Raw genomic sequence first — 27,011 nt, forward strand, 5'->3', positions numbered from 1 at the left:
AGAAAATCCAACAAATGCTATATTCAGCAAAGGACAAGAGGGATCCTCTCAGCTCGGCAGGAGTCTACTATATACCATGCAGCTGTGGACAAGTCTACATAGGGATCCCCAAACACAGCATTGCCCAAACACGAATCAAGGAACCAACTTGGACACAGCATATTATTTGAGAACAAAGAAATGCTGGACCACTCTAACCACCACCATGTCAGACTGCACATACAAGCCACTGAAATCCACAAGCATGTGGACAATTTCAACAGAAAGGAAGAAACCATGAAAATGAACAAAATCTGGCTACCAGGATTAAAAACTCTAACATCAGGACATGAAATTAAGAACAACATTCTGAAAACAGGGCAATTCCAGACAGGAAACAATCAGGGCCAGCTAACACCTCCCAAAAAAAGGATTCCCCCAGGCAGGAATCAGCCAGACTTTGAGTCTGCAAAGCCTTTCAATGCTAATCAAGGGAATTAATTGCAACATTCACATATGCCTCACATAGGCAATAGTTCTTTCGCCTACCCCGGACATTCCACAGATATATAAACCCCACTTGACTGGTTTCCAACAGACCTCACAACCATTGAGGATGCCTGCCATAAATGTGGGCGAAATGTCAAGAGAGAATGCTTCTGGAACATGGCCATACAGCCCGGAAAACTAACAGTAAGCCAATTATTCTGGCCATGAAAACCTTCAAAAACACACAAAGTAGGTTTATGCACCGCAGTCCTGAAATGCCACAGCTCTCCTAACATAAGGCACACCTCCAGCATGCAGAAAAGAGAGGGAGTCCCCCAGTTGAAGAGTATTTCAGCTCTTTCTTCTATTACTATCTTAGGATGTTTTCCATTTTTTTCTCCACCCCCCCCTTCTATTTCTTAATCTATAACTGCTTTCTAACATCCAGGCAAAATGTGAGTGAGCCAAAGGAAATGGATTGCATACTTGGCTTCTCCTCCGTCTCCAGTCTGGGTCTCTCGGGTTTCTTTTTCTTTGGTGGTTTGCTGGGTTTGTGCTGGCGTCTGATGTATTCAACTGCGGCAGGGAAGAAAAAAAGATTTTGTCACTAGTCATGATGAGTCCTTGACTCTGTGCCATTCTGAACGTGTTGAAGTTCGGAGAAGTCGGTCTCTCTGTAAGCCAGGCATGGGCAAACTTGGGCCCTCCAGGTGTTTTGGACTCCAGCTCCCACAATTCCTAACAGCTGTATGCTAGTCTTTAAAAGGGTTACCAGACTCTCCGTTTTTGTTTTGTTGTTCTGGAACAGACTTTGGCTCAACTTTTATTTTACTTTTATCAGATAGCTCGATAAATTTCATGCTAGAGGATTGCTGAATTTTTATGATACCCTGGGCAGTGTTCCCAATGAAAATAGCCTCCCTCCCATACAATGTTCATGTGACTAAAGAATGATGGGATTGGGAAGAGACTGTACTAGTGGAAATTTAGAAGTGTGGTTTGTCATATTGTGGTACAAAAAGATGCATCTCCTTAAGTTATGCTCACCAGGATTTACTAGGGCACTGCTTCTTCAACTGTGGGTCCCACCCCAAATTCAGAAACATGAAAAGGTTTCTGAGACACCACTTAGTGCAGTGGTTCTCAACCTGTGGGTCCCCAGGTGTTGTGGGTTACAACTCCCAGAAATCCCAGCCACTTTACCAGCTGTTAGGATTTCTGGGAGTTGAAGTCCAAAATATCTGGGGACCCACAGATTAAGAACCACTGACGTAGAGTCTGTTTATTTATTTTGTGTCAAAAGCATTGCATAACAAATACATTTAAAAATGATGAAGAAAAAAATAGAGGAAATCACAAACAACTAAATAGTTTTAGACCAGAAACGGGCAACAGCAACCGCATTGTCCGTAGTTTTAAACAACTCCTCCTCCGTGCATGAGGCAGTTGTAGACACTACATGAATCTGTTAGTAACAATGTGCATCATGCAGTGTGTTTACAGCAGACTCTGCAGAAACTGCTTCAGCTGTACTTCATAAAAATGGAAAATCAGCCTATTTCACAAGCCTCACAAATGCCAATACTGTATATTATCATTAAATGTTTGATTTTATACCTATTTCATACACCACTACATGAATCTGTTAGTAACAATGTGCATCATGCAGTGTGTTTACAACAGACTCTGCAGAAACTGCTTCAGCTGTACTTCATAAAAATGGAAATCAGCCTATTTCACAAGCCTCGCAAATGCCAATATATTATCATTAAATGATTGTATGCCTATTTTATACACCCATACACTGGAGTAAGATAAAAATTTATTGGACAGAAAGGTGTAATAGGTAGGAAAAGATTGAGAAGCCCCTGCACTAGAGCATCATTTACAGGGCTTGGAAAAGTTGCTGGCCTGGAAATCATTCTGAGGAGGTGAGAACATGTACGAAAAATACACTCCACCCCAACAATAATTGTATAAATCACATTCAGAGGTGAGAGAACATAAAGGCCCAATTTTTCAGATCCTTAAGGGATCAATAGACATCTGGAAAGTCTCCAGGCTCCTGTGGCTACCTGACTCAGCAACTGGCATACTTGTTGTATAGCGGCAAACAGGCAAAAGTGACCACACGGCCAAGCAGCAGAGTTAGGGTCCTAAGGCAGGGCAGCTCTGTTTGCTTTGGCAAAATCCCTCCCATCTGTCAAGCATTATTCAGGAAAGTGCTGGGCATTTTCCATTCATGGCAGCCAGAAAAATGAAGAAGTAGAGCACGTGGAGGGAAATAAAGGAAGTGCTGGGGGAGAGATGAAGAGACACATCTGGGTTGTCAAGCTGTTTCCTCCTGTGAATTTTTGCAAAAATCTGAAGCAGATCGAGGGAATCCAGAATTGTAATCACTTCTGTATAGAGTCAGTATTTCTATCGCCATTCCAAGCATGAGCTGAACTTGCCACACATAAGGCCTGGTTCAAATTATTTTTCCACAAACATCTTTCAGTGTATCTTTACTGTATCTTTCTGAATGCAAAGTAGCAACACAATGGAGATGCTGCAAGTGAAAGAGTTGAGCAAGAGGTGGTGCTGTCCTAAAGAACAACATTCAGAAAACAGGGGAACTCCAGACAAGAAGCAATGAGGGCCAGCTAGCACGTCCCAACAAAAGATTCCCTCAGACAGGAAGCAGCCAGTCCTTGAAGCGGCAAGGCCATTCAATGGTAATCAAGGTGGCCATTTGCAACATTCACACTTGCCTCAAACATACAAGAGTTCTTTCTCCCACAGATATATAAACTCCACTTGCCTAGTTTCCAACAGACCTCACAACCTCTAAGGATGCCTGCCACAGATGTGGGTGAAACGTCAGGAGGAAATGCTTCTGGAATATGGCCATACAGCCCAGAAAATTCACAGCAACCCAGTGATTCCGGCCATGAAAGCCTTCGACAACACATCTTTTTTTTCTTCCAAAAATGCTACTATGGCATGTACCTTCACAAATATAGGAACTAAATTGTTCTTATTGCAATGAATAGTGAGTTCCTTGCAATAGAGTTTGAACTGTTATGCAACATACACATGTTTGCCCTTGCACAAAACAGTTCTTCTCTCCGAACTTGGCAAAATAAACCTCTCCTGCCCCAAAAGGCACATGGGAAGTGCATCACACTGTTTTACAAACACAAAAACATGACAAGAAAGGAACACAGAAGCCTTGCTGTTTCTTCTATTAACCGGATACAGCCACCCCACTCCCCAGCAGAGGAACTATTACTGTATATAGGTAGAGCAAGCAAATCGTACAGTCTTCATAGTCTTCACGCTCAATCTGTTCATTGTAATCCAGCGTAGGTGGCTCCAGCTCTCCTGGGGATTCTGAAGAAAGAGAAGAATGAGAATCCCTTCTTGAGTCTGGCAGCTTATCCAGAACATAAGGGCACTGAGGGGAGAACATAAGGGCTTTGATGCTGAATAAATCTGATCCACTCAAACCTGGATGTTTTGGCAAAAGATCCATCAACATCACTAATAGTAATGGATGATGGGAATTATAATCTGAAACATCTGGAAAACCAAAGAATTCCCACTTTTTTAGTTTACTGTTATAATCTTAAACACATTTTGGCCTTATATGGCCTCATCTACACTTCCATAAAATGCAGTTTGAAATATGGACAATGTAGATTCATATAATGCAGTTTGATACACTTAGAATAATAGAGTTGGAAGAGACCTCATGGGTCATCCAGTCTAACCCCCTGCCAAGAAACAGAAAAATCGCATTCAAAGCACCCCCGACAGATGGCCACCTTAAACTTCATTATACAAATCTACACTGCATTATATTGCAGTGTAAATGGGGCCATAGTTGCACAGGTGCTTTGTAAATGGGTTAGTTCTGAACTGCCTTATATGGTCGGTGGGCTTATAAAAAGCTGTTTTAACTCAATTGAACTGCATTATATGAATCTACACTGACTATATAGGTAAAGGTAAAGGTTTCCCCTGATGTTAAGTCCAGTCATGTCCGACTCTGGGCATTGGTGTTCATCTCCATTTCTAAGCTGAACATCCAGCGTTGTCTGTAGACACCTCCAAGGTCATGTGGCCGGCATGACTGCATGGAATGCTGTTATGTTCCCACCGGAGCGGTACCTATTGATCTACTCACATTTGCATGTTTTCGAACTGCTAGGTTGGCAGAAGCTGGGGCTAACAGCAGGCGCTCACTCTGCTCCCCAGATTCCAATCTGTGACCTTTCGTTCTGCACGTTCAGCAGCTCAGCACTTTAACACACTGCGCCACGGGGAGCTCAGGTGTAGATGTTACTCCAAGCCAAAGTGGAATTTTGTCTGATCCTAACAAGCTTTTGACAACTGGCTAAGATTCTGTACCTTCCTTGTGGCCGGGCTGTGGCGCAGGCTGTTGAGCAACCAGCTGCAGCCAGCTGCAATGAATCACTCTGATCAGGAGGTCATGAGTTCGAGGCCAGCTCGGAGCCCCGTGTTTGTCTAGTCTTTGTTCTATGTTAAGGCATTGAATGTTTGCCTTATATGTGTAATGTGATCCGCCCTGAGTCCCCTTCAGGGTGAGAAGGGCGGAATATAAATACTGTAAATAAATAAATTGTGACCTGATGCTGGTATTTATATAATAGGAGTAATTTCTGCTCCTTGTATGGAGCTTCAGTGAGTGCAGTAGATATGGTCACAAATTTATTTTTAGGCCTTCTAATGTTTATAGCACATTCTTTCTTTCCCTCGTCCCAGATGTTAAGGAGCAGTGGACACATCCTTCTCCAAAAGGAAAAATCTATACTTAATGGTCTTGTCAATATTAGGAGCAGAATAATATCGACTGCAGAAAGGATTGGAGCGTTGGCTAAGATAGTAAGGAGTGATCACGCTGCAGAAGCCAGAAGACTATACGTATGCATGCCTGTCCATGTGTGCTTTATAGATCAGATATCCTGAGCATTTTTTTTCAGCATGTATGTGGGGAAAAGAGGTTTCCATATTCTTTCACTTACTAGTCTAGACTGATCTGCGATTTCAGAAACAGCCATAAGTCTGGGCAAACTGCCAACCCTGGACTTAAGCATCTGTGCTCACCTGGCTGGCTTTCGCGGTTCCTATTCTCTCTTCCCGGCTCCTGTGGCTCCGTTGGAGGTTCATAAAAGTCGGCTGAAATAAAATAAAAATGTGTAGAGAAAAACATTAACCTCCACCGCTTTGTGCATGGAAAAAACACTTCTACCTCGGAACATATGTGCACAGCATTTTCTAACCCAATGCTTCTGAAACTATCTGATGTCGTGGATTGGCAGGGTTTTTCTCCCAGTGTGCCAGGGAACAGCTCCAGATGTGTGACCATTGGCTACAACTGTTTCTTTTCCCCCTTAAGAACTTGCCATAGATTGGAAAGCAATGGCACGCAAACTGGCACTGCTCCACAGAGCTCTGCTTTTGAGTGGCACTGCTCTAACCCACACATATTTCATACCGGCATTAAAATATCCTCCTGGTCAGAATCATGGTTACAATGTTGTGGTAGAAGAAGTTCTTGGCTCCTGATGATATTACCTGTCACCCTATAGCAGTGGTTCACAAACTTTGGGTCTCCAGATGTTTTGGCCTTCAACTCCCAGAAATCCTAACAGCTGGCAAACTAGCTGAGATTTCTGGGAGTTGTAAGCCAAAACACCTGGGGACCCACAGGTTGAGAACCACTGCCCTATAGCCTTCCATGTTCCTTCAGAGGATAGCTACAGTCCTGACAGTAGTATGTGTGTGAGAGAGCTTTTCTCCCATCACAGAGTGAACTACTTGGTGATGATGCATTCTAGAAAGGGCAATTAGGACTCATTAGCATTATAAAAGACCTGCTCAGAATAAATGGCTAGTAAAAACGGTCTCTTGCCACACTTCCCTGCATTTTTGGACTCCTCCTGGAAGCACAGCTATGATGAGAACCTGCACTTTGAGTAAGGCCTTCGACAAAGTCCCCCACGACCTTCTGGCAAACAAACTAGTAAAATGTGGGCTAGACAAAACTACGGTTAGGTGGATCTGTAATTGGCTAAGCGAACGAACCCAAAGGGTGCTCATCATGGAAAGAAGTGACAAGTGGAGTGCCGCAGGGCTCCGTCCTGGGCCCGGTTCTGTTCAACATCTTTATTAACGACTTAGACGAAGGGTTAGAAGGCACGATCATCAAGTTTGCAGACGACACAAAACTGGGAGGGATAGCTAACACTCCAGAAGACAGGAGCAGAATTCAAAATGATCTTGACAGACTAGAGAGATGGGCCAAAACTAACAAAATGAAGTTCAACAGGGACAAATGCAAGATACTTCACTTCGGCAGAAAAAATGGAAATCAAAGATACAGAATGGGGGACGCCTGGCTTGACAGCAGTGTGTGCGAAAAAGACCTTGGAGTCCTCGTGGACAACAAGTTAAACATGAGCCAACAATGTGATGCGGCTGCTAAAAAAGCCAATGGGATTCTGGCCTGCATCAATAGGGGAATAGCGTCTAGATCCAGGGAAGTTATGCTCCCCCTCTATTCTGCTTTGGTCAGACCACACCTGGAATACTGTGTCCAATTTTGGGCACCACAGTTGAAGGGAGATGTTGACAAGCTGGAAAGCGTCCAGAGGAGGGCGACTAAAATGATTAAGGGTCTGGAGAACAAGCCCTATGAGGAGCGGCTTAAAGAGCTGGGCATGTTTAGCCTGCAGAAGAGAAGGCTGAGAGGAGACATGATAGCCATGTACAAATACGTGAAGGGAAGTCATAGGGAGGAGGGAGCAAGCTTGTTTTCTGCTGCCCTGCAGACTAGGACACGGAACAATGGCTTCAAACTACAGGAAAGGAGATTCCACCTGAACATCAGGAAGAACTTCCTCACAGTGAGAGCTGTTCGACAGTGGAACTCTCTCCCCGGGGCCGTGGTGGAGGCTCCTTCCTTGGAGGCTTTTAAGCAGAGGCTGGATGGCCATCTGTCGGGGGTGCTTTGAATGCGATTTCCTGCTTCTTAGCAGGGGGTTGGACTAGATGGCCCATGTGGTCTCTTCCAACTCTACTATTCTATGATTCTATGATTCTATGACTTTGGAGTTTATCCCCACACTGTTGCCTTCTTTCATGTTCCTTTGTCAGTACATGTTTTGCCATGATCAACTAACTGTAAATGTTGCTCATTGTTGCTCGCTTTTTCTGACTTTTATTCTCCCCTTCCCTGCGATTGACAACTCCCATAACCACCCAGGAAGAGGCAAAGGCTACTCCCATGTTGCCCTTCCTGATTTTGCTTACTATGATGCCTGTTTGGATCTTGTTCCTCATCCCATCGTGGTTCTGTTGGCTCCTCCGGGAACAGAGCTGCAGAATGAAATAACTGGAGTCAGAGCTGGTGACTCAACAAAGATCCAGTGCCTGGAGCAAATAAAGGAAATGAGACAGGGAAAGCCGACAACTGACTGAACACTTGTGAAAGAGGTGATTTTAACTGCATTATACGGTCAGTGTAAGGAGTCCCAGTGGCGAAGTGCGTTAAAGCACTGAGCTGCTGAACTTGCAGACCGAAAGGTCCCAGGTTCAAATCCCGGGAGCGGCTTGAGCGCCCGCTGTTAGCTCCAGCTCCTGCCAACCTAGCAGTTCGAAAACATGCAAATGTGAGTAGATCAATACGTACCGCTCTGGCAGGAAGGTAACGGCACTCCATGCAGTCATGCCGGCCACATGACCTTGGAGGTGTCTACGGACAACGCCGGCTCTTCGGCTTAGAAATGGAGATGAGCACCAACCCCCAGAGTCGGACATGACTGGACTTAACATCAGGGGGAACCTTTACCTTTACCTATATGGTCAGTGTAGATTCATATAATGCAGTTCAATTGAGTTAAACAGCATTTTATGAGCCCACCGACCATAAAAGGCAGTTCAGAACTAACCCATATATACAAAACACTTGTGCAACTATGGCCCCATTTACACTGCAATATAATGCTGTGTAGATTTGTATAATGAAGTTTAAGGTGGCCATCTGTCGGGGGTGCTTTGAATGCTATTTTTCTGTTTCTTGGCAGGGGGTTGGACTGGATGACCCATGAGGTCTCTTCCAACTCTATTATTCTAAGTGTATCAAACTGCATTATATGAATCTACATTGTCCATATTTCAAACTGCATTTTATGGAAGTGTAGATGAGGCCATATAAGACCAAAATGTGTTTAAGATTATAACAATAGACTAAAAAAGTGGTTATTTACCAAACAAATAATGACGAATACTGACATAGTGTGTGGAACTTTATGCAAGTTTGCAAACTAGTGTGCCTTATGAGAAAAATGGGACTGACAATGTCTCCTTATAGCTCTTGGTTGGAATTTGAGGTTCTGTTTCGCTTAGCTGGAGGTTTGCAACACTGGGAGTGAATGCCAAGCTGAGGACAGGCAAATGGCCACTGTTCTTTTGTACCTCGAGTTGACTCTACAAGTTCTCTTGGGACTTACCCTGGGCTAATTCATTCTGACAAGTTCTGTTGCAAAATAAAATGCTGCAGTGAGGATGCAAAAATGGTTAGGACGGGTCAGAAGGGGAGGGTGTCAAAGCTGTACTTTGATCAAAGGTTAAAATTGTGAGGAATGGATAAATGAGAAAGACTCTCTGTGTGGACCTCATATGTGTACACATTGAGATAAGACTACTGGAAGAGACAGAAAGACACTTACACTCCCCTCCTTCTTCATTCACTCGCGAGTGCTCATCTTCCCTCCCATAGGGATCATGGAACCTTGTGGAATCGGGCATCCCATAATGATCTTCCTCTCTGGCTGGGGGTGGGATTAGTGGCGTTTCTGGAAAGTAGTACCGCTCTTCTTCCGCATAGGGCTGGATGGGTGGAGGGGGCCTCTCCGTTTTCTTTCCTCCAGATGGCTTTTTTGTAGCCTTGGGAGGTTTCTCCTTTGGTTTCTTGGTTGCCTTTGGGCGTTTCTCCTTGGGCTTTTTGGTGGGCTTTGGGCCTTTTTCTTTCTTGGGGGCTTTTGGAGGTCTTACTTTAGGTTTCTTGGTGGGCTTGGGTGGCTTCTTTTCCCCCCCTGTATTCGACTTCTCCTTCGCTTTCTCTTGTGGGCCTGCTGGAGAAGGGAAGGAAATACTTATGTTTCATCAGTTGTCACTGTTCAACCAAATACCAGAAGCATAAGTCAAGTGGTTTCATTATCTATCTATCTATCTATCTATCTATCTATCTATCTATCTATCTATCTATCTATAAATAAAAGGAGAATGGCATTGCTCCACCAGGCAAAACAACAAAACTAAAGCCCCCCCCCCCCAACCTAGAAAATTGACAACACAACCCCTCATCCACATCTCTACGTTCTTACAAACAAACTACACATCCCTAACCTCCATGGGGCCAACCCCCCCCCCCAAAAAACTGGAATGCACCCCTTTGTGACCCACCTTGATTGACACTAAACAGCCTTGCAGCTTCAAAGCCAGGCTGCCTCCTAGGCCACAGCAAAACAAAAACAAAAACAAAACATACACACACACACACACACACACAAAAACACCACTTCAGTGTGAATTTTAAACAATTGTGTAGAAGGGGCCTCATATAATCCTGTTCTAGGCAAATCATATAACATTATCAGTATAATGTATAATAATTACTGTGCTCTAATAACAATACACAATCTCTACAATCAGGACACTAAATAAACAACAACACTCAGAACACAGGGGAATTGCACACAGGAAACAACCAGGCCCAGCTAACACCTCCCAACAAAGGATTCCCTCACGCAGGAAGCAGCCAGGCTTGGAAGCTACAAGACTATTCAATGCTAAACAACTTAAATAATCACACCCAGCTAACACGTCCCAGTAAAGGATTCTTCCAGGTACTAACCAGGCAGACCTTGAAGCTGCATGCCTATTCAATGCTAATCAAGGAGATCCATGGCAACACCTGCCTCAACCAGACAACAGTTCTTTATACTACACTGCATGTTATTCCACACATATATCAACCCCTTTGTGGCCCACCTTGATTAACACTGAACAGCCTTGCAGCTTCAAAGCCAGACTTTGGAAACAACGAGGCTACTCCATCTCATTCAACCTGGCCTAGCAAACATACCCCATGTAGAAAACAACCAGGCTTTGAAGCAGCGAGACTATTCACTGCAATTCCAATTGGCCACAGCAACGCGTGACAGGGCACAGCTAATACTGTATAATTCCATACCACTTTCTCAGAAGCAATTCCCCACACTCAATGGGAATTACTTCTGAGCATACATATACCATATTTCACTAAATCTAAGGCATCACTGAATGTAAAGTGCACAGCTCCTTTTCATCTTCTCTTGGAGGTAAGACAGGTAAATAGAAAATCTAAGATACCATTGAATCTAAGGCAAAGCCCATTTTTGAAGCCCCTTTAAATGGGAAAAAGTGCACCTTCGATTCAATAAAATACAGTATATGATTTTACTGTTCCTGTGCTACATGAAGCAAGGCTAAGGCTGCAATCTAATGAAGATTCATACAATAACAAGTGGTTCTGAATGCAGCCGAATCTTTTAAGTAAGTATGCACAGATCAGTCTGTATCAATGATTTTCTTCATAACAATCATATGAGTCACTATTTTTCCACTGAGAAAAAAACTAGCTTGTAAGATAGGAACTTGCTCAAGGCAAAGATGAGTTTCTGGACTATGGCCCAACTATGTAGCAAGTCGCTGACAGCTCAGTATCTCAGTTACTGTGAAGTCTCATTGCTTTTAGTTTACTTAAGACTGGAATGTAAGTTACAAATAACACACGAAGCTAAAAGATAACACCAACCTGCAATACACACACACACTGATTTTGTAGGACTTTGGCATTCTGGATCCAAAAATAATCTCAGCTTTGCTCCATCGTGTACCATTTTCTTCGCAACTTGCTTTGATTATTTTATTTTGTAAAGTGTAAACAGTAAGAAAAGTGTTAAAGTATCCTAATAGACTTTCAAAAGCTAAATGGGGTAACATGGAAACCATTCAAAAACACTAAAAGATACTGCACTGGAACATCAGCCTCTGTGCCTAATCAAAACTAACTAAATTGATACAAATACTGAATTCGGGACACTCCAAAATATATTTTTTAAATGGCAACAATGTAATAAGTCATTCTTTATTCCCAAAATAAAGGGGAACATAACAGAAAGGTAGTAAGAATACAAAGAAGCAAGATTTTATGATACATAATGCCAAAATTACACAGCTACATTCTACAACAAACTACAAACCTACGTCGAAGCACAAACATCAAAACAGAAGACAAACTTGCAGGCACAGACAAACCAAACTGATAAGTCAGATAATAATAATTCATATCTATGATATTATTATATATGGGGCAGCGGTGGTGCAGCAGATTAAACCGTTGAGATGCAGAACTTGCTGACTAGAAGGTCGGCAGTTTGAATCCGCAGGATGGAGTGAGCTCCCGCTGTTAGCCCCAGCTTCTGCCAACCTAGCAGTTCAAAAACATGCAAATGTGAGTAGATCAATAGATACTCCTTTGGGGGGAAGGTAATGGAGCTCCATGCAGTCGTGCCAGCCAAATGACCTAGGCCAATGCCGGCTCTTTGGCTTAGAAATGGAGATGATCACCACCCCTCTGAGTCAGACTCGATGAGACTTAACGTCAAGGCAAAACCTTTACTTTTTTATGATATTATGAATAATGATAAAATCATGATAAACCAAGTATTAGCTCGGTGCAGTCCTATGGCTATAATTTGCATTTCTTTTTTTTAAAGAGGATTCCCTGAGATTTGAAATATATTATTATTATTATTATTATTATTATTATTATTATTATTATTATTATTATTATTATTATTAGAAACACAACAAGATGAGTCCACAGCAGACACTCTTCTGGCTGTTGAATTGGAGCACATGTTGGACACTTCCCAAGTGTCTAGGAAGACAGGCGGACAAATGTCAGCGTGCTGGAAGAACAAAGACCACCAGCATTGAAGCTGGACTGGCCACATTGTCCGAATGCCCGATCACCGTCTCCCAAAGCAGTTTCTCTACTCCGAACTCAAGAATGGGAAACAGAATGTTGGTGGGCAGGAAAAGAGATTTAAAGATGGGCTCAAAGCCAACCTTAAAAACTGTGGCATAGACACTGAGAACTGGGAAGCCCTGGCCCTTGAGCGCTCTAATTGGAGGTCAGCTGTGACCAGCAGTGCTGTGGAGTTCGAAGAGGCACGAATGGAGGGCTTAAGGGAGAAACATGCCAAGAGGAAGGCCCATCAAGCCAACCCTGACCGGGACCGCCTTCCACCTGGAAACCAATGTCCTCACTGCAGGAGAACATGCAGATCAAGAATAGGTCTCTTCAGCCATCTACGGATCCATCCCCAAGATGGAAGACAATCATCCTCGAACTACGAGGGATCGCCTAAGTAAGTAAGGACTATGTGATGTATCGGCGAATAATGCGAGCAGATCCCAGTAAGGTGGCCTTCTGCAGCTGGCAGATGGTAATTTTGTCAGTGCCGATTGTGTTTAAGTGCAGGCCAAGGCCTTTAGACACTGTACCCAGTGTGCCAATCACCACTTGACTGGCTTGTGCCAAAGTTTTTGCAGTTCGATCATTTAAGTAAAAACATTTAAGCATTCATTTAAGTAAAAACACTTCAACTAGTAATGAAAATACTAAACATGTATATAGTACTGTTCATTTTATGTGCTATATGTATAATACAGACAACATGAATGTGTCTCAGAAGTCTTTGATTCTGTAACAGAAGCAACAAGTAGAGAGGGGGCACATATTTCCAGTGAGTAGTACCGTTAGCTTGTAATTGAATCTGGTGGCAGTGGAGGATTAAGTAAACAAGGAAAAATATTATTATTATTATTATTATTATTATTATTATTATTTTATTATGACACAGCAAACAAGATAGATATGCTGGATTTCGTATCACAAAATCACAAGTCGAACACTTCCCAAGTGTCTAGGACTGTGTGATGTATTTTCGGATGATGCGTGCAGATCCAAGTAGGATGGCCTTTTGCAGTTGACAGATCGTAATTTTGTCAATGTCTATTGTTTCCAAATGCCGGCTGAGATCTTTTGGCATGGCACCCAATCTGCCCATCACCACCGCGACCACCTGCAGTGGTTTCTGCCAGGGTCTTTGAAGTTCAATCTTGAGGTCCTGAGTTTTTCCTGTTGTTTTTCGTCAATGCGACTGTCACCTGGGATGGCAACATCAATGATCCAACCCTTTTTCTTTTCCACAACTGTGTGGTCTGGTGTGTGGTGTTCCAGAACTTTGTCAGTCTGGATTCGGAAGTCCCACAGTATTTTTGCATGCTCATTTTCCAATACTTTTGCAGGTTTGTGATCCCACTAGTTCTTTACTGCTGGGAGGTGGTACTTGAGGCATAAGTTCCAATGAATCATTTGGGCCACATAGTTGTGCCTCTGTTTGTAGTCTGTCTGTGCGATTTTCTTACAGCAGCTGAGGATATGATCAATGGTTTCGTCGGTTTCCTTGCACAGTCTGCATTTTGGGTCATCAGTTGATTTTTCGATCTTGGTCTCAATTGCATTTGTTCTGATGGCTTGCTCCTGGGCTACAAGGATCAGGCCTTCTGTCTCCTTCTTCAGGGTCCCATTCGTGAGCCAGAGCCAGGTCTTCTCCTTATCAGCTTTTCCTTCAATTTTGTCAAGGAACTTTCCATGCAATCTTTTGTTGTGCCAGCTGTCAGCTCTAGTTTTTAGTGCGGTTTTCTTGTACTGGTTTTTTTGTCTGCTGTGCTTTGAGGAGTTTCTGATTTTTGACTTCAATCAAAGCAGGTTCTTCACTTTGCTTTACATATTCTGCCAGGGCATGTTCTTCCTCTTTGACTGCTTGTTTTACTTGTAAGAGTCCTCTGCCCCCTGATCTTCTAGGCAGATATAGCTGGTCAACATCACTGCGGGGGTGCAGTGAATGATGAATGATCATGAGTTTTTTTGTTTTTCTGTTCAAATTGTCCAGTTCCACCAGTGTCCAGTCTATTATTATTATTATTATTATTATTATTATTATTATTATTATTATTATTATTATAGTGCTACCTCCAGCACTGACCAATAGCCATACTGGCTTGAAAATTCTGGGAACTACAGTCCTCATGCTCTGAAAAAATGGAAGTCTTTCTGGCCTTCGTTCCCTCCCACATGGAGCTCGGGAGTTTAGGGCACGGGTAGAAGGCTTGCTTTGTGAGTCAAAGGCCTCATCTGTAAGAGAAGACTACTGAGTAAGCATCATGTCATCACACAGCCCCACAGACAGCCGCAGCCTCATTCCAAGGTTATGAGTCTTTCCATGGTCTGTGGGAGTGAGGACACCACAATTCTGATTTGTGGTGCATGGGCCCATGGACAACAAACTACAAAGTTTGGTCCAGGAAGATGATTTGTTTGCCCTCTCTCTCATCACTGTCAGAGTAGCAGACCAGTAGGACATGCAGAACTTCTCGATAATGTCTCTCTCTTCCCACACATCCGTCCTCTGTATTTCTTGTTCATTGCTGGAAAGAAGGAGCAATGACCTTCCAGGAAGAAGGAGCAATAGCCTCCTTTCCAAGTCACCAGGAACTATTCCCACAGTTGTAAAGCAATATACCAGGCCTCCCTTTTCCTTCAGGTCAGCCTTGAGACATTTTGTTCTGATGTAAAAGAGAGTCTGGCAGTATTAAAATATTTGCATAGCTTCCCTCCCTCCTGAAGGAGATTATGTAAATATTTCTAGTGAAAACACATTGGAGCTAATTTGAGAAGTCACATGCTTTTGTTTTATGAATCTTGAGTTTTTTTATCTCTTTTTTTGCATCAGATTTCTTAGTTAAACGTGAGCTAACAATGTCATGCAGCAGCTTTAAAACCCAATGGGATTTTGGCCTGCATCAATAGGAGTCTAGTGTTTAGATGCAGGGAAGTCATGCTCTCCCTCTATTCTGCCTTGGTCAGACCACACCTGGAATCTCACTGTGTCCAATTCTGGGCACTGCAATTTAAGGGAAATGTTCACAAGCTAGAATGTGTCCAAATGATCAAAGGTCTGGATAACAAGCCCTATGAGGAGCAGCTTAAAGAGCTGGGCATGTTTCGCCTGCAGAAGAGAAGGCTGAGAGGAGACATGATGAGAGCCATGTATCAAAAGGTGAGGGGAAGTCATAGTGAAGAAGGAGCAAGCTTGTTTTCTGCTGCCCTGCAGACTAGGATGCGGAACAATGGCTTCAAACTACAGGAAAGAAGATTCCACCTAAATATTAGGAAGAACTTTCGAACTGGGAGAGCTGTTCAGCAGTGGAACTCTCTTCCCCGAAATGTAGTGGAGGCTCCTTCTTTGGAGGCTTTTAAGCAGAGGCTGGATGGCCATCTGTCAGGGGTGTTTTGAACATGATTTTCCTGCTTCTTGGCAGGGGGTTGGAGTGGATGGCCTAAGAGATCTCTTTCAAGTCTATGTTTCTATGATTCTTAGATGTTCTCACTTCAGCCCCATTTATACTGCCATATAATCCAATTTGTGATCCCAGAGTATCTGCTTTGAACTGAATTATATGACAGTGACTGATAATCCAGTTCAAAGCAGATAATCTAGGATCAAATGGCAGTGTAGATCCAGCCTTCCTCCTGCCTCTGAAACACTTTGTAACATGAGGTGAAAATTGCATCATCAAACTACATTTCACCTGTAGAGGCTGATGAACTGGGCAGGTAAATCTTAACTCACTAAAAGCAGCAGGAGAGGTGACATTTGGGTACAGAAGTCCATGGAGGGTTCACCGAGGAGACACAGAGAGATATTATTCCATCCACTGGCATGTCACCCCATTTCTAACCCCTTTCTTATGTTGGAATTGAGAGTAAATTAGTGTTGCATTTTGAACTCAGTTTGAGCAACTGATATGAACTGAGAATATAAGAGGGGGGAAATAATAATAATAATAATAATAATAATAATAATAATAATAATAATAATAATAATAATAATAATAATAATTTAACAACAGGAAAAACTCAGCCGCTATCAGGACCTCAAGATTGAACTTCAAAGACTCTGGCAGAAACCAGTGCAGGTGGTCCCGGTGGTGATCGGCACATTGGGTGCCATGCCAAAAAATCTCAGCCAGCATTTGGAAACAATAGACCTTGACAAAATTGCGATCTGCCAACTGCAAAAGGGATCTGCGTGCATCATCTGAAAATACATCACAGAGTCCTAGACACTTGGGAAGTGTTCAACTTGTGATTTTGTGATACGAAATCCAGCATATCTATCTTGTTTGCTGTGTCATACAATAATAATAATTTTATTTTTCTATCCCACCACCATCTCCCCGAAGGGACTCGCGGTGGCGAACATGGGGCCAAGCCCAAAAAACAGAACATAAACAGAGTTAAAAACATAAATAGTACTGTAGGAAGCTTTGCTAAAAACTTTCCTAACCAAAACCCACTGGTTTCCGCAAAAGGCCAAAGTGTAACTCTCCATCCCTCAGACAAACACAATGATGAGGCGCAGTAGGAACTGCAATCCAATACTAACTAGAGGTCTAACAGGAAACAGCCAAGCTTTGAAGCTGCAAGACCATTCAATGCTAATCAAGGTGATCAATTGCAACATTCACACTTGCCTCAAAAAGATAAAGAGTTCTTTCTCCCACCCTGGACATTCTACAGACATATAAACCCCACTTGCCTAGTTTCCAACAAACCTCAAAACCTCTGAGGATGCCTGCCATAAATGTGGGTGAAAGGTCAGGAGAGAATGCTTCTGGAACATGGCCATACAGCCCAGAAAACTCACAGCAACCCGACCCAGGTGTGTGCTTTGTTTGATTGCTTATAAGCCAGGCCTCCTGGTTGTTAAGATTATCAGGCAGACTCAGACATTCATACAAGATTATGGTGCAAATGTGGAAGTCTTCCATGCAAAGCAGTCTGTCCATGCTGTTTCCAGAACTTTCCTGTTTAAGAGGCAATACAGCCAAGTCAAACTTTCATACAGTCATTGTTGTTTTCCTTTCATGGTGCACCTTTTTCACCTGAACTAAATCAATGCAATTCTAGACATATCAACTCATAAGGAAGCTCTGCAAGGCCCAATGCAACTCTTTCCAATAAATACAGGCTTGCAACTATAAAAAAAAGTCCCACTTTCATATGAAAGATGTTGAGCTTCAAACCTAGCAAAACTCTGGCTTTTGGGGCATTTGTCTGAATACAACATTTGAATGCTGTCACAGAAACATTCAAGGGCCTCTCCTTTCTGCTTGTTACACACACACATACATCTATCCCATCCCCACGGGGATCATAAATCCAAGAGCTATCAAGAGACAACAACGAGACACAGTTCTCTAAAGTGTTCTTGCCGTGGCCAAGCCACAAAGCATGGAATTTTTGGTACAGCCAAACCATTTTTGAAAGATGGAGTGGAGAAATATGAATGGTAGAAGAGAAAAGATTTAGGGACGAGCATGCTCTTAAAGCAGCCCAGAGGGATGCTTGCATTCAGATAGTCATATCACATCTGTGAAATCATTTGTTGTTATAGATATTTGTTGTGACATCGATTTTGACTTATGGCACCCTATGAAGACAAATGGGCTGGTTCTAATTTGAATTGCTTTTCTTGTCATTTGAATCTAATGGAACATGCTCTAGTCCAGTGAAGGCCAACCTATGACACGCGTGTCAGCACTGACACGCCTAGCCATTTTTGCTGACACGCTGCTGCATGCAGATTGATTGGATGACTAATGTCTTTTGTGGCCAAATTTGGTGTGATTTGGTCCAGTGGTTTTGTTGTTTACTCCATGGGAATTATGCACATTTATATATATAATCATTCTATTATTATTCTATTATTATTGTAGTATATTATTATATTATTACTATTATATTATTATTATATTATTCATTATTCATGACTACATTGAAACTACAATAGAGAGAAAACAGCATAGAAACTGCAAGAGGTACCATAGATTGTTGTACATGGAAATAATGGTAGTAAAAAAATTTTGATTTATTAAATACAGTTATATATTACAATTATATATTTTTGTTATTTAAACTACAGTAGAGTCTTGCTTATCCAACGTAAATGGGCCAGCAGAACGTTGGATAAGCGAATATGTTGGATAATAAGGAGAGATTAAGGAAAAGCCTATTAAACATCAAATTAGGTTATGATTTTACAAATTAAGCACCAAAACATTATGTTATACAACAAATTTGACAGAAAAAGTAGTTCAATATGCAGTAATGCTATATAGTAATTACTGTATTTATGAATTTAGCACCAAAATATCACGATATATTGAAAACATTGACTACAAAAATGCGTTGGAAAATCCAGAACGTTGGATAAGCAAGTGTTGCATAAGTGAGACTCTACTGTGTGTGTATGTATGTGTGTGTATGTGTGTGTGTGTGTGTGTGTGTATGTATGTGTGTGTGTGTGTGTGTATGTATATATATATATATATATATATATATATATATATATATATATATGTATGTATGTATGTAATGTGCCTAATTCCCATGGAGTAAACAACAAAACCACTGGACCAAATCACGCCAAATTTGGCCACAAAAGACATTAATCATCCAATCAATCTGCATGCAGCAGCGTGTCAGCAAAAATGGCTAGGCGTGTCAGTGCTGACACGCGTGTCATAGGTAGGCCATCACTGCCCTATGAAGACAAATGGGCTGGTTCCAATTTGAATAGCTTTTCTTGTCATTTGAATCTAATGGAACATGCTCTAGTCCAGGGGTCCCCACACTAAGGCCCAGGGGCCAGATGCGGCCCATCGAAGCCATTTATCCAGCCCCCACGGCACAAGGGCAGAAGGGGGTTGGGCTAAATGACCCAAGGGGTCTCTTCTTCTCTTACAACCATTATTATTATTATTATTATTATTATTATTATTATTATTATTATTATTATTATTTATTAACATTGAGGCTGGGTGGCCATCTGTCAGGGGTGCTTTGCTTGTGCGTTTGGTGCACAAAGGCAGAAGGGGATTGGACTAAATGGCCCAAGGAGTCTCTTCCAACTCTCTTTTTATTATTATTATTATTATTATTATTATTATTTATTGTATGACACAGCAAACAAGATAGATATGCTGGATTTCGTTTCATAAAATCACAAGTCGAACACTTCCCAAGTGTCTAGGACTGTGATGTATTTTCGGATGATGTGCGCAGATCCCAGTCGGGTGGCCTTTTATTATTATTATTATTATTATTATTATTATTATCATTATCATTATTATCATTGAGGCTGGGTGGCCATCTGTCAGGGGTGCTTTGCTTGTGCTTTTGGTGCACAAAGGCAAAAGGGGGTTGCACTCAATGGCCCAAAGGGTCTCTTCCAATCCTCTTTTTTGTTGTTGTTGTTGTTGTTGTTGTTGTTGTTGTTATTATTATTATTGCTCGGTGGCCAACTATAGTCTATAGGCCCTCCAACGGTCCAAAGGATCGTGAACTGGTCTCCTCTTTTAAAAGTTTGGGGACCCCTGCTCTAGTCTCTGGAAAAGCAGGTACAGTAGAGTCTCACTTATCCAAGCCTTGCTTATCCAAGCTTCTGGATAATCCAAGCTATTTTTGTAGTCAATATTTTCAATATATCATGATATTTTGGTGTTAAATTCGTAAATATAGTAATTACAACATAGCATTACTGCGTATTGAACTACTTTTTCTGTCAAATGTGTTGTATAACATGATGTTTTGGCGCTTAATTTGTAAAATCATAACCTAATGTGATGTTTAATAGGCTTTTCCTTAATCTCTCCTTATTATCCAACATATTCGCTTATCCAATGTTCTGCCGGCCTGTTTATGTTGTATAAGTGAGACTCTACTGTACATTTAAAGAAAAGTTAACAAAAAAAGAGAAAAAAAAGAGGAAGAAAAGAAAAAAAGTGCAGATTGACTTCTCATCTTGGGTTCAAAGAGTTTCTGTTATTCGTAGAATTATTTGTCCAATTTGACGGAATCCTTTTGTTGAGGGGTGTTAGCTGGCCCTGATTGTTTCGTGTCTGGAACTCCTCTGTTTCCTGAGTGTTGTTCTTTATTCATTGACCTGATTTTAGAGTTTAAAATAATAATACTGGTAGCCAGATTTTGTTCATTTTCATGGCTGAAATTGTCCCACCTCCCAACAAAGGATTGCTCCCTCCCTTAGGCTAGAAGCAGCTTGGAAGCAGCAAGGCCATTCAATGCTAATCAAGGTTGCCAATTCACACTTCATAGACAAGAGTTCTTTCTCCCACCCTGAATATTCCACAGATATATAAATCCCACTTGCCTAGTTTCCAACAGACCTCACAACCTCGGAGGATGCTTGCTGAATAGAGCAAGCATGGGCAAAGTTTGGTCCTTTCTCCAAGTGTTTTGGACTTCAGCTCCCACCATTCCTAACAGCCTCGGGCCCCTTCCTTTTCACCCCCAGCCGCTTAAAGGAAAGGGCCCGAGGCTGTTAGGAATGGTGGGAGCTGAAGTCCAAAACACTTGGAGAAAGGACCAAGCTTTGCCCATGCCTGTCTATAGCATCCTTCTCAAAGAGAGACCCTGGAAAAGCCTTTCTAGCAGAGGCGCTCACCCTCTTCCCGGGGGTCCCTCTCGACGGGCACCGGGGCCGCCTTCTCGCCTTCCTCCCCGGTCTCCTCCTCCTCCTCGGTTTCTCCCAAGAAGCCCTTCAGGAACTCCTCGATCTCGTGGTCGCTCAGCACCGATTGCGCCTCGGCGGGGCCAGGCTGGAGCAGGCAACAGAGCAGCCCCAGCAAGAGCCCCAGCAGCAACCCCGGGGACCACGCGGCGCCCATCTCCTCCTCCTCCGGAGAAACGATAGAGGATGGAGGAGACAAGGTTCTTTCTTTCCACGTCTTTCCTCGGACAGCGGCTCGAAGGGGGTCGTCCCCGCTACCCAAGGCGCCGCCCTCGAGGACCGGAGGGAGGGGGCGCCTGAAGCCGCGAAGAAGGAGTTGCCTCTGTTTCAAAGCCTCCAAAGAAGGAGCTTCCACCGCACTCAGAGGCAGGGAGTTCCACTGCTGAACAGTGGGGAAGTCATAGGGAGGAGGGAGCAAGCTTGTTTTCTGCTGCCCTGCAGACTAGGACACGGAACAATGGCTTCAAACTACAGGAAAGGAGATTCCACCTGAACATCAGGAAGAACTTCCTCACCGTGAGAGCTGTTCGACAGTGGAACTCTCTCCCCGGGGCCGTGGTGGAGGCTCCTTCCTTGGAGGCTTTTAAGCAGAGGCTGGATGGCCATCTGTCGGGGGTGCTTTGAATGCGATTTCCTGCTTCTTAGCAGGGGGTTGGACTAGATGGCCCATGTGGTCTCTTCCAACTCTACTATTCTATGATTCTATGATTCTATAACAGGCTTGCTCCAGAAGCATTCTCTCCTGACGTTTCGCCCACATCTATGGCAGGCATCCTCCGAGGTTGTGAGGTCTGTTTATTTATTTCGTGTCAAAAGCATTGTACAACAAATACATTTCAAAATGATGGGGGGGTGGGGGGAAGAAATCACAAGCAACTAAATAGTTTTGGACCAAAAGCGGGCAACAGCAACCGCATTGTCTGTAGCTTTAAACAACTCCTCCTCCGTACATGAGGCAGGGCATTGTGGGCAAGCATACATATGCTGAATTGTTTGTTCAGCTCCACAGTCACACAAGGTGGAGGATTCCTCCAGGTAGTGCCACCTCGCCAAGTTGTCTTTTGATCTGCCCACTCCACTTCTGAGTCTGTTCAGGGACTTCCAAGTTGCCCATTCTTGGTTTGCCCCTGGAGGAAGACCCTCTTGGGGGGCCATCCAGTTAGAATTGCCAGGTTTAGCTGCCCAGAGAGACACCCTTGCTGCTGCTGGGGGAACATCAAGAGGAGTGGTGGTTCTCATGAAGCCCTTCCTTGATTTGAGTCTGGTGGGAGGAGGGTGATAGTTATGCAGTGGGTGGCTTTCACAATGTTCGACCTTTTTTCTCTCACCATTAGCAGCAACTTCCCGTCGCACATCAGGAGGGGCAATGCCAGCTAACTTGTAGAGTTTATCAACAGGTGTAGGTTTAAGGCATCCTGTGATTATTCTGCATGTTTCATTCAGTGCTATGTCCACCTGCTTTGCATGGGCAGACTTGTGCCAAACAGGACAGGCATACTCTGCAGTTGAGAAAGACAAGGCCAGGGCTGATGTTCTTATTACTTGTGGGTCTGCTCCCCATGTGCTGCCAGTCAGTTTCCGCAGGATGTTGTTGCGTGCAGCTACTTTGTGCTTGTGTTCATGCAGTGTTTCCTATATGTTAGTGTTCGGTCTAAGGTGACACCAAGGTATTTAGGATGGAAACAGTGTTCGAGCTCTTGGCCTTCCCAAGTAACTTTCAGTTTCCTGTTGGCTTCGCGGTTACGTAGTTGGAAAGCACACACTTGTGTCTTGGAAGGGTTCGGCTTCAGGTGGTTCTCTTTGTAGTAGCTGGAGAGGTCTTTCACGGCATTGGTGAGTTGCTTTTCAACTGTTTCAAAATCTTTTGCTTGTGTTGTAAGGCCAAGGTCATCAGCATATATAAAGCTCTTTGTGAGTGGAGGTTGTGGCTGATCGTTCGTGAAGATATTAAACAAGGTTGGTGCAAGAACGCTGCCTTGGGGTAAACCATTCTTTTGCCTCCTCCATCTGCTTTTCTGGCCCTGAAACTCCACATAGAAGCTGCGGTTTTCTAAGAGGGTCTGGACAGTTTTTGTAAAGTCAAAAGCATTGGGTGAGGTCTGTTGGAAACTAGGCAAGTGGGGTTTATATACCTGTGGGAGAAAGAACTCTTGTCTGTTTGGTGTTTCAAGGAGTATTGAAGGAACTAGCGGAAGTTATTTCAGAACCACTGGCAATTATCTTCGAGAGTTCTTGGAGAATGGGAGAAGTCCCAGCAGATTGGAGGAGGGCGAATGTGGTCCCTATCTTCAAGAAGGGAAAAAAGAACGACCCAAACAATTACCGTCCGGTCAGCCTCAAATCGATACCAGGCAAGATTCTGGAAAAGATCATTAAGGAAGTGGTCTGCGAACACTTAGAAACAAATGCGGTCATTCATAGAATCATAGAATAGTAGAGTTGGAAGAGACCACATGGGCCATCTAGTCCAACCCCCTGCTAAGAAGCAGGAAATCGCATTCAAAGCACCCCCGACAGATGGCCATCCAGCCTCTGCTTAAAAGCCTCCAAAGAAGGAACCTCCACCACAGCCCGGGGGAGAGAGTTCCACTGCTGAACAGCTCTCACAGTGAGGAAGTTCTTCCTGATGTTCAGGTGGAATCTCCTTTGCTAATAGCCAACACAGATTTACCAAAAACAAGTCATGCCAGACTAATCTGATCTCTTTTTTCGATAGAGTTACAAGTTGGGTCGATACAGGGAATGCCGTGGATGTAGCGTACCTGGATTTCAGTAAGGCCTTTGACAAAGTCTCCCACAACCTTCTGGCAAACAAACTAGTAAAATGTGGGCTAGACAAAACTACGGTAGGTGGATCTGTAATTGGCTCAGCGAACGAACCCAAAGGGTGCTCACCAATGTGTCGTCTTCATCTTGGAAAGAAGTGACAAGTGGAGTGCCGCAGGGTTCCGTCCTGGGCCCGGTTCTGTTCAACATCTTTATTAACGACTTAGATGAAGGGTTAGAAGGCACGATCATCAAGTTTGCAGATGACACAAAACTGGGAGGGATAGCTAACACTCCAGAAGACAGGAGCAGAATTCAAAATGATCTTGACAGACTAGAGAGATAGGCCAAAACTAACAAAATGAAGTTCAACAGGGACAAATGCAAGATACTTCACTTCGGCAGAAAAAATGGAAATCAAAGATACAGAATGGGGGACGCCTGGCTAGACAGCAGTACATGTGAAAAAGATCTTGGAGTTCTTGTGGACAACAAGTTAAACATGAACCTATAATGTGATGCGGCTGCAAAAAAAGCCAATGGGATTCTGGCCTGCATCAATACGGATGTAGCATCTAGATCCAGGGAAGTCATGCTCCCCCTCTATTCTGCCTTGGTCAGACCACACCTGGAATACTGTGTCCAGTTCTGGGCACCGCAATTGAAGGGAGATGTTGACAAGCTGGAAAGCGTCCAGAGGAGGGCAACTAAAATGATCAAAGGTCTGGAGAACAAGCCCTATGAGGAGCGGTTTAAAGAACTGCAGAAGAGAAGGCTGAGAGCCATGTACAAATACGTGAAGGGAAGTCATAGGGAGGAGGGAGCAAGCTTGTTTTCTGCTGCCCTGCAGACTAGGACACGGAACAATGGCTTCAAACTACAGGAAAGGAGATTCCACCTGAACATCAGGAAGAACTTCCTCACTGTGAGAGTTGTTCAGCAGTGGAACTCTCTGCCCCGGGCTGTGGTGGAAGCTCCTTCTTTGGAGGCTTTTAAGCAGAGGCTGGATGGCCGTCTGTCGGGGTTGCTTTGAACGTGATTTCCTGCTACTTGGCAGGGGGTTGGACTGGATGGCCCATGAGGTCTCTTCCAACTTTATTATTCTATGATTCTATGATTTTATGATTATAAGGTCACCTTGATGAACATTGAATAGCCTTTCAGCTTCAAGGTCTGGCTGATTCGTGCCTGGAAGTTCTTTCTGCTCTTCAAGTGGAATCTGCTTTCCTGTCTTTTGAACCCATTGCGTCAGTGCTATTTTCCAGAGCAGCAGAAAACAAGCTGCTCTCTCATCCTTATGGAATCCTGTCAGATATTGAAACATGGTTCCTCACATGCAGGCCCCTAGCCAGGATTTTGATTGGGGCGGGGAGCTGATCTACCCTAGAAAACCTTTTGTATCGTTATCCCAATACCCCCATGCATATGGGATATAGTGAGCATGATGATCACGTCATGATATGAATAAATATAACAGTTTAAATAATACCAGTAAGGCCTTCTTGCAGACCACCCTGAGAATTTTGGGGGGTTGAAGCCTCTCAAGCACACACACACACACCCCTCGCTACATGCCTGCTCACATGTCTCCTCTCAACCTTCTCTTCTGAGGCTAAAGAGACACAGCTCTTTAAGCGCTCCTCAGGATTATTCATGTTCTCCAGGCCTTTGATCTTTTTAGTTGCCCTCCTCTGGACACCTTCCAGCTTGTCAATCTCTCTTGAGTTCTTGGGGCCCAGAATTGGACATAATATTCCAGGTAAAGAGGTCTGAGCAAAGCAGAATAGAGAGGCACAATGGCGTCCCTCGATCTGGATACTAGACTCCTTTTGATGCAGCCCAAAATCCCATTGGCTTTTTTAGACACTGCATCACACTCTTAGCTCATGTTCAACTTGTTGTCCACGAAGACTCCAAGATCTTTTCCCTGTAGCCAGAACTCATTGCAGACCCCTCTCTCTCCCGCCTTGGAGGCCCTTCTGACATGTGGCATACATATCCATCATTATCCAACTTAAAATACTGGCAAAGGGTTTTTTGGGGGTTTTTTTTGGGGGGGGGGCTGCTGATAGAGAACAATGGGAGTTTTGGTCCAACCACTTCCAGAGAACTGCATGATTCCCACCCAAGACCAAAGACACCGCTTTCCTCTTTAACAGATCAGGTGGCTTGGCCTACCTGCCAAGCTACACTTCCCAACAAACTTTGCTAGGAAAGCCGGGGATGATGAGAGTTTCAGCCCAGCAACATGGCTAAGCCATCTGGTTAAGAGGAGAGCTGCAAGTCACAGCCCAGCCAGACCTCGGGCTGATGGGAGTTGCAGCCTGTCAGCAATACATTTTTATAAAAGGGACCAATATATGAGTGTGCATTGTCCAATGTGACCATTCATAAAATTGAAAAATGATTATTATTTGTGCTTAATACCATTACAAAATGCCCAACCCGGGCAATAGCGTGTATATACGCTAGGGCCACAATAAACCCATAAAATGGCATTACAACAAAATGACATCACAATAAATTATTTCAAAGGCAACACAAATAATTCCTGTGTTATGCTATGTTGTAAAGTTCTGTGGGTTTCAAAGTGATACAAAAATAAAAACAGAAATAGGAAATTGGAATCCAGTTCTCCAGTTATAGTGGGAAAGCAGTTTCTTAATTAAGCCTATATGTGACATACCAAATCATCTCACTTTATATCCTTATGTGTAAGTCAAGGAAACCTTTCAAATTAATTGCTACCTAACAGAAAATGCTAGGAAATTTATTCACCAAAACCTGATCAGACAAAGAGCTGCTTCTCTACTTTATATATCACATTGGGACACCCATGACTCCCATTCAGGGCCTTTCTTTAGGTGCTGATGGGCATCTGGTTAATTCCTTGGAGACGTTGTTCAACACAGACTGTCTCCTTCCAAGATGGAACCAGCCACATTCGTATAATTTTCAAAGCCATATCCATTTGCAAAGACTGCTTTGCTGTGCATT

General features: G+C 43.3%; 1 protein-coding gene across 2 annotated transcripts in view; it reads right to left on the reverse strand.

The window, feature by feature from the left end:
* The window catches only part of aebp1 (AE binding protein 1), a 41,540-nt gene extending 19,893 nt beyond the window's left edge, over positions 1 to 21,647 (reverse strand). Inside the window, exons 1-6 of one of the 2 annotated variants that reach the window (XM_062960766.1) lie at positions 21,183 to 21,647; positions 9,207 to 9,611; positions 7,789 to 7,854; positions 5,581 to 5,652; positions 3,772 to 3,843; positions 955 to 1,044 (exon numbers count right to left, since the gene is read on the reverse strand). In XM_062960766.1, the coding sequence (XP_062816836.1) occupies positions 955 to 1,044; positions 3,772 to 3,843; positions 5,581 to 5,652; positions 7,789 to 7,854; positions 9,207 to 9,611; positions 21,183 to 21,405 (928 nt within the window). In that variant the 5' untranslated portion in view covers positions 21,406 to 21,647. The remainder of the gene's footprint in view (positions 1 to 954; positions 1,045 to 3,771; positions 3,844 to 5,580; positions 5,653 to 7,788; positions 7,855 to 9,206; positions 9,612 to 21,182) is intronic. The other variant, XM_062960765.1, reaches the window with a different exon arrangement.
* Positions 21,648 to 27,011: the final 5,364 nt, after the last annotated feature.

This window comes from Anolis carolinensis, unplaced genomic scaffold, assembly GCF_035594765.1.
Source record: "Anolis carolinensis isolate JA03-04 unplaced genomic scaffold, rAnoCar3.1.pri scaffold_8, whole genome shotgun sequence".
Classification (NCBI taxonomy): Eukaryota; Metazoa; Chordata; class Lepidosauria; order Squamata; family Dactyloidae; genus Anolis; species Anolis carolinensis.